At 40.8% G+C, this 12,204-nt stretch overlaps 1 protein-coding gene across 3 annotated transcripts in view; it reads left to right on the top strand.

The window, feature by feature from the left end:
* ARHGAP18 (Rho GTPase activating protein 18) overlaps window positions 1–12,204 on the top strand; it is an 843,873-nt gene that overhangs the window by 701,916 nt on the left and 129,753 nt on the right. For all 3 annotated transcript variants that reach the window (XM_078648922.1, XM_078648923.1, XM_078648924.1), the window contains one exon: window positions 5,987–6,133. In XM_078648922.1, the coding sequence (XP_078505048.1) occupies window positions 5,987–6,133 (147 nt within the window). The remainder of the gene's footprint in view (window positions 1–5,986; window positions 6,134–12,204) is intronic.

Raw genomic sequence — 12,204 nt, 5'->3', positions numbered from 1 at the left:
GTATTGCACACATATGAATGCATGCATGTGAAGCCAGTTTAACTGTGTGTTACCAGCGTTAGGTACGCATTGATTAGAGCGTCATTCTGTTTTTTCTGCAGAGCTCCTTGAGAAAGGACCTCCCCGGTCCGAAATGCATTGGAGCATTTCTTGGTTAACCCCTTGTTTGATAACGTTGAAAAATTAATGAAATCGATGGCATATTATGAACTTTAATTCACAAATTTGAAAAGAAATGAATCAACGAATGAATCTTTGAAATAAAAAAGACATTTGTCATTCGGACCCTTTGGAGTCTATTGTATTTTTACAACGAACCACTTAAGTGTGCCCAATTGCAGGGATGCGTTCACGCCTTCAGTGACGCACTCAACCTATTAGCAGTCTTGCGACGTACCAGGACAGTTACGTCACCTGCCGGTGCACCTTCACATTATATGAACTTCTTATAGCCATCAAATAAACCCTTCAACGAAACCAAGCAGTGCGCCGTGCCAACGTTCACCGTCTTCAATCCACATACACTGCCCAATTGGCAGGCAGCACGCCTCCTCTTACAACTCAAGAATGCAGTACGAGGAAATATCCAAGTCAACTGAAGCCCGAGCTAGCCTATTAGCTTTTGGAACAGAAGAAACTGAACGAATCTACGCACTCATCAATGAAGACCTTACACAGACCACCTCAAGCAGGACAAAGGAACAATGCGTAAAACAACTTCTTTACCTTTCCAAACGTAGGATAAACCAAAAGTTACAAGCCAACACATTAGTCAAGTACCACAAAGCGCTGCGCATACCCCGAGGTCTACGGATTGCCCTGAAACCCTCATTATGTAAAAACTCCAAGGCATTCCAAGAGAGGTGGAATGCCATCCTAAACAAATGTAGCCTGGATCTTATTCTCTTGATTGTGGAAGAACTATCAGAGATATTATCTGAACTTTCAAAAGAAATCATGACCATTGAACTCGAATTGAAAGACACGGTTACCCCCGAGGAACTTACATCCACCTTGGAAGATATCAACAAACAGCTCGATAAACACGCAAAAGAAATGAATGAGCGGAAGATCCGCAAATTCCACCGAGATACATTGGACTACAAATCAGGGGAGGTTTATACCTGGGCGGACGTTTACGCTCAGCGTCGACGAAACAAACCGTACAACCAAAACACTGACACATCCTCTTCAGGGAGTGATAGTACAAATCGCCCATCCAGGAGAACCACAACGGAACCCTCCACATCCGGAGATCCACGTGGCCAGAAATCAACACAAGTACCAACCAATGTAAATCTCACTACAACTGAGCCTTTTTTAGAGGTAGGCCCAGACATAACTGACGACCCAGGCGGGGAAAAGGAGCAGGAAAAAGAAATAGAAGGTACTCAGCAACCCATGAAGCCCAAAACGAAAACGAGGAAGAATCGTTAGTGATCAATATCTCGGACACACAACTCACTGAGCATGAAGTAAAAACACTTCAAAAGGGAATGTCATTCATCCCCACAAGCAATACCAACCTATTGGAGCTGGAAGTGAGCACTTTTAAACTCACCCGCAAACTACGTTTACGACACTTTTTTGAAAAAGTATTGGAACCTCCGACTGAAACCAAACCTGACTTGCTACTAGGCTTAAGACCTTCTAGCACCTACATGCCTCCATGCAGCCACAAGAGTATAGACACCTTTGAGACTCTGGTAAAACAAGACATCTCCAAAATCAACTTTAGGAAGAAAACCCGACATAACATCACCACCAAGGACAAGGACACCCTAAGGAAAATCGCCAACAACACATCCATTAAATGTCTGAAAGCCGACAAAGGAGGCGCCTTAGTGATTCTCAATACCAGCTTATACGACGAAAGGATCATGGAACACGTCTTGGATCCAGACACTTATATGCCACTAAGTGGGAACCCCACTAGTCAATATAAAGCGGAACTGACTGAACTAATTACCAAAGCCTTTGAGAACGAAATCATCGATGAAAGAACTAAAAGATACCTCATAGTGGAACACCCTAGGAGTCCCACTATTACCATGCTACCCAAGATACATAAAGACTTAATGAATCCACCTTTCCGACCAATCGTCTCCACTAGAGGGTCATTACATGAACCCATCGGCAAATTCATTGATCGATACTTACAACCAATAGTTACCAACCTCAAAAGTCACATCAAAGACACCACAGAATTTCTCAATAAACTCTCCCAAATGACCATTAATGAAGGTGAACAGTTGATACTATGTACCGCAGATGTCAAGAGTTTATACACCTCCATCCCCCACGGCGGTGGAATTGAGGCAGTAGAGCAAGCACTACTACATAGCAATATTGCGTATCCCCTCCAAGCATTCATCCTGGAACTTATGATATTCACCCTTTACCATAGCTACTTCTCCTTTGATCACCAATGGTATTTACAAATGTCCGGCATGGCCATGGGCAACTGCGCAGCACCGACCTACGCGAATATCTATATGGGTGAATTTGAGTCTAACAACATCTACACGAACAACAATTGGACTGACAATCTTAAACTTTATGTGCGATACATAGACAATCTTTTTTTCGTCTGGAAAGACTCCCGAGAAAATTTGGAAATTGCTCTCACAGACTTGAATTCTAGAGACAGCCGGATCGAACTCACGTGGAACATCAACAATCAGGAAATAACTTTTCTAGATGTCCTCATAAAACTGACCAAAAATGGATTACAAACAGACCTCTTTTGGAAACCCACAGACCGTAACAATACTTTGCACCACACCAGCTTCCATCAAAATTCTTTAAAAAAACACCTACCATTCAGCCAGATGTTAAGGATCAAACGGATTGTCTCCGGCCCAGAAACCAGCACTTCCCGAACGCAAACAATGGCATTAAGATTCTTGAACAGAGGATACCCTAAAGAAACAGTTAATGAAGCCATCATAAGAGCATCTACCATCCCTCGATCAGAAGCCCTCAAAGGCTCAATCAAGAAAGACAGTAAAAGAATGGTACTGGTTTCCAGATATTCTACATCCAGTAAAACCTTCAAAAGTATCATCATGAAACATTGGCGAATTCTATCTTCTGAACCAGATTTTGGTGACTTGTTTAAGGAAACGCCTATCTTTGCCTACACCCGCTCAGAGAACATAAAAGAAATTCTATCAAGAACCACCACTGAACTTCAAACTTACACTGGCACACGCCCGTGCCATCATTGCAACAATTGCAATAACATAATTAAAGGGAACACCATCAATCATCCCATGAGAGGATTCAAGATCAAATTGAATGTTGATGCAACATGCGATTCGTCAAATCTCATCTACTTACTAAAAATGCCCGTGCGGCATGATATACATTGGAAAAACCACCAGAAAGATTAAAACCCGTCTGAATGAGCACAAATCAAATATTCGCACAAAGAATGTTAAGTCTAATGTGGCCATTCACTTCAATGAAGCTAACCACAGTGTAGCACAGCTCAAATTTTTGGTACTTGAAACTGTACACAAAGTGGAAGGAAGAGACATTAATAAGACACTCCTACAGAGGGAAACTTCATGGATATACAGACTTCAAGCCATGAAGCCACACTGCCTCAATGACCGTCTAGAACTAAGTTGCTTTCTGTAGTACCCTAAGGGTACACCTTATGCACATTGTAACCTGTTTTTGTCCATTTTGCTTGCAGCGTAAGATTGCTCACGCCTCCTATCATATTCGCTACACTTTCCATTGAACCCCCTTCCAATATGGCCGACCCTTTCACACCCGCCACCACTAGTCCCTCTTCTAGTTTTGGTAAACCTATCAGGTGACCTAAGGACCCTTTCAGAATTCCGCTTCACTCCGCGGAGTTCGTGCACTCCGTCTTTGAAACCCAACATGCTTGATGCGCGTTATATTTTCAAGTAAGTGTTAAGTCTGCCATAGACCGTCCCGAGAACGCTTGATTCATAGCGTTTCTCACATTGATTCCATTTTCTGGTTCATTTTTCCTTAGGTTCCCAAATGCGTGATTAATGTCTCTCACGTAAGTCTCGTCCGTGACGAGCTGCTTGTTTACCTTTTTACTGTACCTCACCACTCATCACCTTTTCGACCCACTAGTTTCACACGTGCTCTTTAGGTTTTTTTCTAAACGCGTACTGGCGTTTATTCATCCTCCACACCACCTTTAACTATCACGTCGGTTTTTAGTTCTTCCCATGAGCACCACCCTGGAATAGCTTCCCCATGTCACCCTGATACACCTTACTAGAACAATTTATCACGGCCATACCCGCATGATATTGCTAACCCTCAGGGGTTAAATCACGACCAGTCACATTGTTAGTTTGTCACTTATGTATTGCACACAAATGAATGCATGCATGTGAAGCCAGTTTAACTGTGTGTTACCAGCGTTAGATACGCATTGATTAGAGCGTCATTCTGTTTTTTCTGCAGAGCTCCTTGAGAAAGGACCTCCCCGGTCCGAAATGCATTGGAGCATTTCTTGGTTAACCCCTTGTTTGATAACGTTGAAAAATTCATGAAATCGACGGCATATTATGAACTTTAATTCACAAATTTGAAAAGAAATGAATCAACGAATGAATCTTTGAAATAGAAAAGACATTTGTCATTCGGACCCTTTGGAGTCTATTGTATTTTTATAAAGTGAGCAAGGGACTCACGTCTGAGCATACCCTGCCAACTTATGGCGAACAAAGAAAAACCAAAGGAAATGATGGACGGAGCGTTGACAATACAAGCACTCACCCCCAGTCAACTGATCTGGGTTTAATCCATCACTGTTCTTTAACCCACTCTGCCACCCCAGTTCAGACATGGCCATATGCAAATCAGTCTGACCCTGTGCCTCATGGGAACAGTCCAGCCCGAACCGCCAAGCCATGCCTTCCCTGGACCGGAAACAAGCTACCGAGGACCGGTTTCTGGCATTTCAGCCTTCTTCAGCCTGGCTTGCTTGAATCCAGAGGCAAAGTGAGCAAGGGACTCACGTCTGAGCATACCCTGCCAACTTATGGCAAACAAAGAAAAACCAAAGGAAATTATGGACGGAGCGTTGACAATACAAGCACTCACCCCCAGGCAGGGTATGCTCAGACGTGAGTCCTCGGTAGCTTGTTTCCGGTCCAGGGAAGGCATGGCTTGGCAGTTCGGGCTGGACTGTTCCCATGAGGCACAGGGTCAGACTGATTTGCATATGGCCATGTCTGAACTGGGGTGGCAGAGTGGGCTAAAGAACGGTGATGGATTAAAACCAGATCAGTTGACTGGGGGTGAGTGCTTGTATTGTCAACGCTCCGTCCATCATTTCCTTTGGTTTTTCTTTGTTCGCCATAAGTTGGCAGGGTTTGCTCAGACGTGAGTCCCTTGCTCACTTTGCCACTGGATTCAAGCAAGCCGGGCTGAAGAAGGCTGAAATGCCAGAAACCCGTCCTCTGTAGCTTGTTTCCGGTCCAGGGAAGGCATGGCTTGGCAGTTCGGGCTGGACTGTTCCCATGAGGCACAGGGTCAGACTGATTTGCATATGGCCATGTCTGAACTGGGGTGGCAGAGTGGGCTAAAGAACGGTGATGGATTAAACCCAGATCAGTTGACTGGGGGTGAGTGCTTGTATTGTCAATGCTCCGTCCATCATTTCCTTTGGTTTTTCTTTGTAAACTTTTTTTGGGCATTGGATGAAATTCACCTTGAATGAAGATCTTAGCTGGTTTATACACATGAAAATTGCAGTACCATTATCTCTCCTTGAGTAGTAGAAACTCAAAACTGAGTGCGGGCAACAGGAAATAATGTCCTACTTAGACATTTTTTGTGCTTCGTACTACATACTAAATGTATTTCATTATGGTGTAATCTTGATATTTTCTTGCTGACCTTAAGCAGAAGAACATTTATTAATTATTGTTTTCATTTTTGTTTTTCATTTGTGTCATTTGGATACAATGGACTTTATATTTAGATTCCAAAATTCATTGTGAGTCAAGTAAGACAGCAAAACATAGAGAACCAGCGGAAGCAATCAAAGGAAAAAGCCATGAAAAAACTGCTGAAGAAAATGGCCTATGACCGAGAAAAACATGACAAACCAGACAAGAATATTTGTGAGGTAAAGGATTAATGATTTGTATCTATGTTTTACTGCTGAACTTTCCCTTGACAAGATGAGAACCACAACAATTCCATGGAAAGAAGGCATAACAGGATGGATAGCGTGGGTTAGGTTTGAAGGGAAGGGGGCAATAAGGGGTGAAATGTTTTAGTCAAATATGTGTTCTACTGAATGCTTAAATCTTGCAAACCTCTGTGGGTGTTATTGCCTATGCGCTGTATTAATATGTTCATTAGACAAACTGGAAATCCTAATCAGCTTTTATGTTGGTCAGCATGTGGCACAGTCGATGATAATGAAGTTCGATGTTTCATTTTAATAATGGGAGTGAGGTAGTGGTGTGTACATAGAATTTGTTTTAAGGGTTAGTGTGGGTTTTGCAATGCAGGTGGAGGAAGGAACAAGTGGAGCTCTTAGAGGTTGAACCTTCTCATAACTTTAAGTGGATTCCTGTTGTATTATCCATAGACCATGGTTAGAGGTCACAGATGAAACTGACGTCTAATGTTGGATTGAGGAGCCAACATAAGCGAAATACATTGTTTAGTACAGGAATTGCAAACTAAGGGCTAAGGATGGCTACTGCCCCAACATCGCAGCAAAAGTAATCTTAAAGTCTGGGAAATATTATCTTTGCCTTGCTGGGTAGCAGACTCTCAGTCCATAATCACAGATATCTGCAACTAAAGATTGTTTAGGGAACAATAATTCTGAGTGACCTTTGAGTGCAACCCGACTCCAACAACTTAGTGTCTGTCACTGGGGCATTTTTGGGGGCGTCATTGCCCTTCAGCTGTCCACCTTGTTAGCAGTAGCAGCAATTTTCCATTTAGTTTCTGTGTGTAAATTTATTTGAAAATATTTAGTTATTAAAAAAAATGATGTTTCATCAGGGATTATTGAGCATTATTTTTCTTAACAGAAATAATAGAGCTGTTTCCACCAATAATCTACATATAGGTAGAAACCCACAAGGGCTGAATTGCAATCTCTTCATATCTGATTTCGGAAGTGACCAGCGCTGAACTCCAAAAGGGTCTAGATTTTTAACCTAGCAGGAAGAAAACCTAATTGAAAATGGACCGCTCAATTGAAAGAGCAAACTATGGCTATTGCCAATGGGTGAAATGAGACAACACTACAAATTATATAACAGACATAGGTGTATGAGGGCTTTGACTTTAGATGACAAATATCAAGATTCCTCAACAGACCGCCCATATTAAGAAACATATTCATGTACATTATGCTCACAATCTCCATCTATGAGGACAGCTTCTTGCTGTGGCTTAAGTACTGGCTGCTGTAAAAGTAAAGGCAGAAGTAGACATAAAGATTGCTTGGTCCATGATTAGCAGATACTTCAGAGCACCTAGATATGAAGCACAGCAAAAAGGTATAACTTCTGCTCAATAAAAAAAAAGAAGGTATAACTTAAACTCAATAAAGATTTCACAGCAGACAGTCTTTTACTCCAAATGTATTCTTCGCAGACAACTACTGGTATCATAGACACAGATTACCTAATTTGTCAACCTACTTGGATAAGGCGTTGTTTAAAAATGTATTGAAGGAAAGTATGATAATCCAGAAGATCCAAATAGAACAAGGTCCCAAAATGGAAACAGTTGACAAAAAAAGCGGATTCACTAGATGAAAGACTGGGGACTTTAATGGAAGTCTACCAGAATAAGGTTTATAGAGTATCCAAATTGGAGCACCCTATGGAGACTATAGAAATCAAGCATCCTGCAAATATCAAAATACTAACAAACGTGAGAATCAAGTGAACCGATTCTGATGCTCCAATTTGAGGATAGTAGAGTACCGCAAGGGCTATAGAGCAATACCCAAGATATTTCTGTATAGATCACTCATATATGAAAAGAGAGCCATGGGTGAAAACTCTGTGCGGCCCTCCTGACACCCAATTTATCAATTACCAGAGTGCCTAAAAGCACAACTATACCTAGTGTTAATCCTATGCCTATTATTGTTTACTGCAAGGATGAATATGAGGAATGAGGAAGTTGTTGAGAAAATAAGTTTATGGTTTGGTGTGCAAACTAGTGTTGTGGTGCTACATCACAAAAAAATTAAATGATGAAAATGTTGACACGTATATCTCTGCACTGAGACACCTCATTGATGATTGCCAATTTCAAAATATTATGGACCAACTGATTTTTGATCAGTTTATTTGTCAGTGAGTCAACAAACATGCAAACAAAAAGTGTCAACAAACAGATACATCAAAAAGTATTGCCCATGGGTAATCCTACTTTGGAAGAGACTATAAGTACGGCAAAGAGCATTGAACCTGCTCAGATCTCTGTTAAGAAACTGGGTGAACCTTGAAGAGGCCAATATTAGTGTACATAGCAGAGATAACTGGAGTATTACAAGTTAAAAGGGCCTAAAGAAGGATTTAGGTTGGGGAAATCATTTTCAAATCAGTCACATACATGTTTCAAATGTGGGTATTCTGCCCATTCCAAAGCGTTGAAGGGATGTCCGGCAAAGTTTTCCATCTGCAGAACTTGTAGCAAGGTTGGATATTTTTCCCTAGATTGTGCCAAGGACAAAGAAACCAACAGAGAAGGGGATCAATGTGATAAATGATGCCGCTGAAGATAGTGACTGGGTTATTGAAGGTCCAAGTGGATCTTCAGGACATGGGTCTTGTGGTCAAAGTAGGTGATGTCATTTCTGGTCATCATTGTAAGTGTGTAGACCCATACATTAAAGTTCAAGTTGGGAACAAGGTTTTGCAGTTATTGGTGGATTCAATAGCAAAATCACCACAATCACATAGGGATTGTTTGAAGAGATGTGGCCAGTCAGAGAGTTGGAACCACCTGATCATGCTCCTGTTTCTATGAAGGGAGGAGGATTGACTTGACAGGTTTTTGAAGATATTTTGTCTTCAGAGGAAGGATAATATTTGGAAAAATGTATGTGCAGTGAAAGGACCCTGCACATTGAGATGGTTCCATCAGGATTTGTTCCATATAGTTTTGAGACATGGGATATAAAATCAAGTTTAGTTGGTCATGGATGATGCTAGTTAAATGGTGTGTAAGGTGTTTCCTTTTGTCTTTTCTGACACCTTGGGAGAAATTAAAGGTTTTTAACACAACATAGGAGTTAAAGAGGGTTCAGTTCCTGTGAATCACAAATTGCGCAATGTGTCATTTTGTGCCAGGACATTTTTTCAATTAGAACTGGCTATGTTATGTGACAAGGTTATTATTGATCCCATTGTATCTTCCCTGTGGTTGTGGCACACAAACGCAATGGAGAATTAAAGGTTTGCGTGGATCATAGAAGCCTAAACAAAGCTATTTGGTAGATACACGTCCTCTCCCTAAAAGCTCGGGGTTGTTCACATCAATTCAAAATTGTAAGTAGTTTTCCAAATTGGACTTGACATCAGCCTGCCATCAGGTTTTGTTGGAACATGAATCAAGGCTTTTCATTACATTGATTTCCCTAGTGTGTGCTTTTCAATATTGCAGGATGCCTTTTGGGTTGGCATCTGCAGCATCTGTCTTTTAAAGAGTAATGTTAAATCTTTTTAAAAAATGTGATTGATGTTGCAGTTTTTCAGCACAATGGGCTATTTTTTGTCACTTCTAAAGAAAAACATGGTCAGATTTTTTAGCACATTCTGTCCATTATGCACGAAAAGGGTGCGGAATTGAAAAGCGAACATTGTGAACTGGGGCAAGACAAGGGGAGCATATCTGGGTCATGTGGTGTCAGGAAATGTAATTGAATCCAGACCTGGGTTAGTTGATGCTATTATCAATGATGTTCCTCCTGCTCATAAATATGATCTCAAGTCTTTCCTGGGGTTATTTGAGTTCTATAGTTGGTTTATCTCTGAATATACCACTCATATTAAACCATTGTCTTTGTTGCTCAAGAAGTATTGCCCTTGTTTATGGAGTGATAAGTATGACAAACATTTTGAGTGGATCAAAACGTGTTGGTGGGTTCTAAAGCATTGAAACCCTGTGACCCAATTTTGAAATATTGTATATTAGTGGACGCTAGCAGTGTTGGATTGGGGGCAGTAAGGACAATGAATTTACAGTGGGTTATGCTTCTAAGGTACTTGGACTGAACGAAAGTCATTTTTCCATGGTTGAAAACAAATGAATGGCATGTTCAAAAATGTAATCTGTATGTCTGGAGTACAAGGTTAAGTATGAAGACAAACCATAAGCCTTTGTTAGCTATTTTGAGTGGGGAAAAACACAAAGACTATATACAGAGAGCTGCTAGATTGTCCACCATATTAATTCAGTATCATATTGATCTTTCCTCATATCAAAGGTTTTAAAAATGTAAAAGCAGATTACTTATCTAGATTTCCTGTTTGTGAGGGTGGTGATGATGTTGAATATGGAGATTTGTAGGATGGGGTGATGAGGACAATGATAACTGTTTGACAACATCTAATGATCTTGAAGCAATGTGTGCCATTTCAGAGGAAGGATGGAAGAAAGAAGTGAAGTATGATGAAGAGATGAAACAGGTTTTAACCTTTGTTGTGCAGGTTTGGCCTGGTGAGAAGAATCTGGAGAATGGGTGTCAACCATTTTGGAAGGTTAACTATGAGTTATCTGTAGGGGATGCCATGTTGGTTTGGGATGATAAGTTGATTCCCGAAGTCGGCCTAAGATGTAGACTGATTAAGGTTGCCCATGAAGGGTATTTGGGGCATACATTTACTAAGCTTCGCATACCTCAAACGTTTTGATGGCAATCCACGGATACAAAAAGTTGTTTTAGTTATACAGTCTATGATTTGTGCAAGCGCAGAAAAGGGTTTAAAAGTACTTTTCTCCCTTTTGCATGCCATAAAGTACCTTTGAATATCATGGTAAAAATTGGTATGGATTTGGTGGGGCCCTTTAATTCCTCGCCTACCCAGTATAAATTTGCATTGTGGTTGATGTTTACTACAAATGGTGAGCGATCCGATTGGTATTAGAACCCAGTGCTAAAGTTGTGGATTTTCTCAAGAATGTTTAATTACACAAAGGTGTCCCGCAGCCTTTGGTTTCAGTAAAAAGGGTTCAGTTTGTGAGTGAAGAGGTACAAAATGTCCTATGGTCTGGAGATGTCAAACATTTGAAAATTTAGCTTCATCACTCACAAACTAATGGGCTTCTGGATTGGTTTGTGGTTCAGTGAATACAGTGGTCTATTTGTAACGACTGGGTCGTGAGTAATGCAATGTGTGCTATGTTATGGTTTTATTGTACCAGCCCACATTCATCGAGGAAGCTTTTTCCTTTTGAATTGCTGTGAGGTTGTAAACCTGCTACCAAAGTGTGTCCTGTATGAATGGCAAGGTGGGTGAAATTGTGTGTTTTTTTGGATGAAGCAGATGTAATTGTCAGAAGAAATGTGGTCAAAGTTCAAATAAAAGAAAGGTTGTATTTTGACATAAGGAAAAGTTTGAAGGTATGTGAGATTAAAACTGGGGATGCTGTGCTCATTAAAAAAAACAGGATTTGTGAAGAATGGAGACAAACGTTTTGTGAAACCAGATTTTTGACAATGTATGTGGTAATGCTGCCAGAATTAATGGCAAGAACAGGTGGAATTCTGAAAGAGTTGCTAAGTGTGCGGGTCATTAAATGCCAAGTCAGTTGGAGGCTGGTGCCCAGAAGAGCACTCCTTGACAGCTCTCCTGAAAGTGGTTCTCAAATAAATCTTCTCTATTCTACTGCTGCGTTGAGTCTCTACTATATGGTGCATCAGATACACAACTTGCATTCCAATTTGAATATAAGGAGATAATTGACTCAACTCTGGCTGCTCCCATATACAACATATGACTCCCCAAACTATTTGAGAGATAAGTTCCAAAGAAGGGAATACCCTCACTGACCTGAGATAGTAAATGCCTTTTAAAATGCTACTGTGATCTCTAAATCATTAAAAAACAATTGGTATTGATCACAATTTATATTGGAAATTGCTATGACGAGTGAAAATAATGACATATGGTAACTGTTTGATCATAAAGCTTGGATGGTACAAATGCCAGA

This window comes from Lissotriton helveticus, chromosome 6, assembly GCF_964261635.1.
Source record: "Lissotriton helveticus chromosome 6, aLisHel1.1, whole genome shotgun sequence".
NCBI lineage: Eukaryota > Metazoa > Chordata > Amphibia > Caudata > Salamandridae > Lissotriton > Lissotriton helveticus.
Note: the sequence above shows the minus strand (reverse complement) of the source record. Positions and strands in the feature narration are given on the sequence as shown.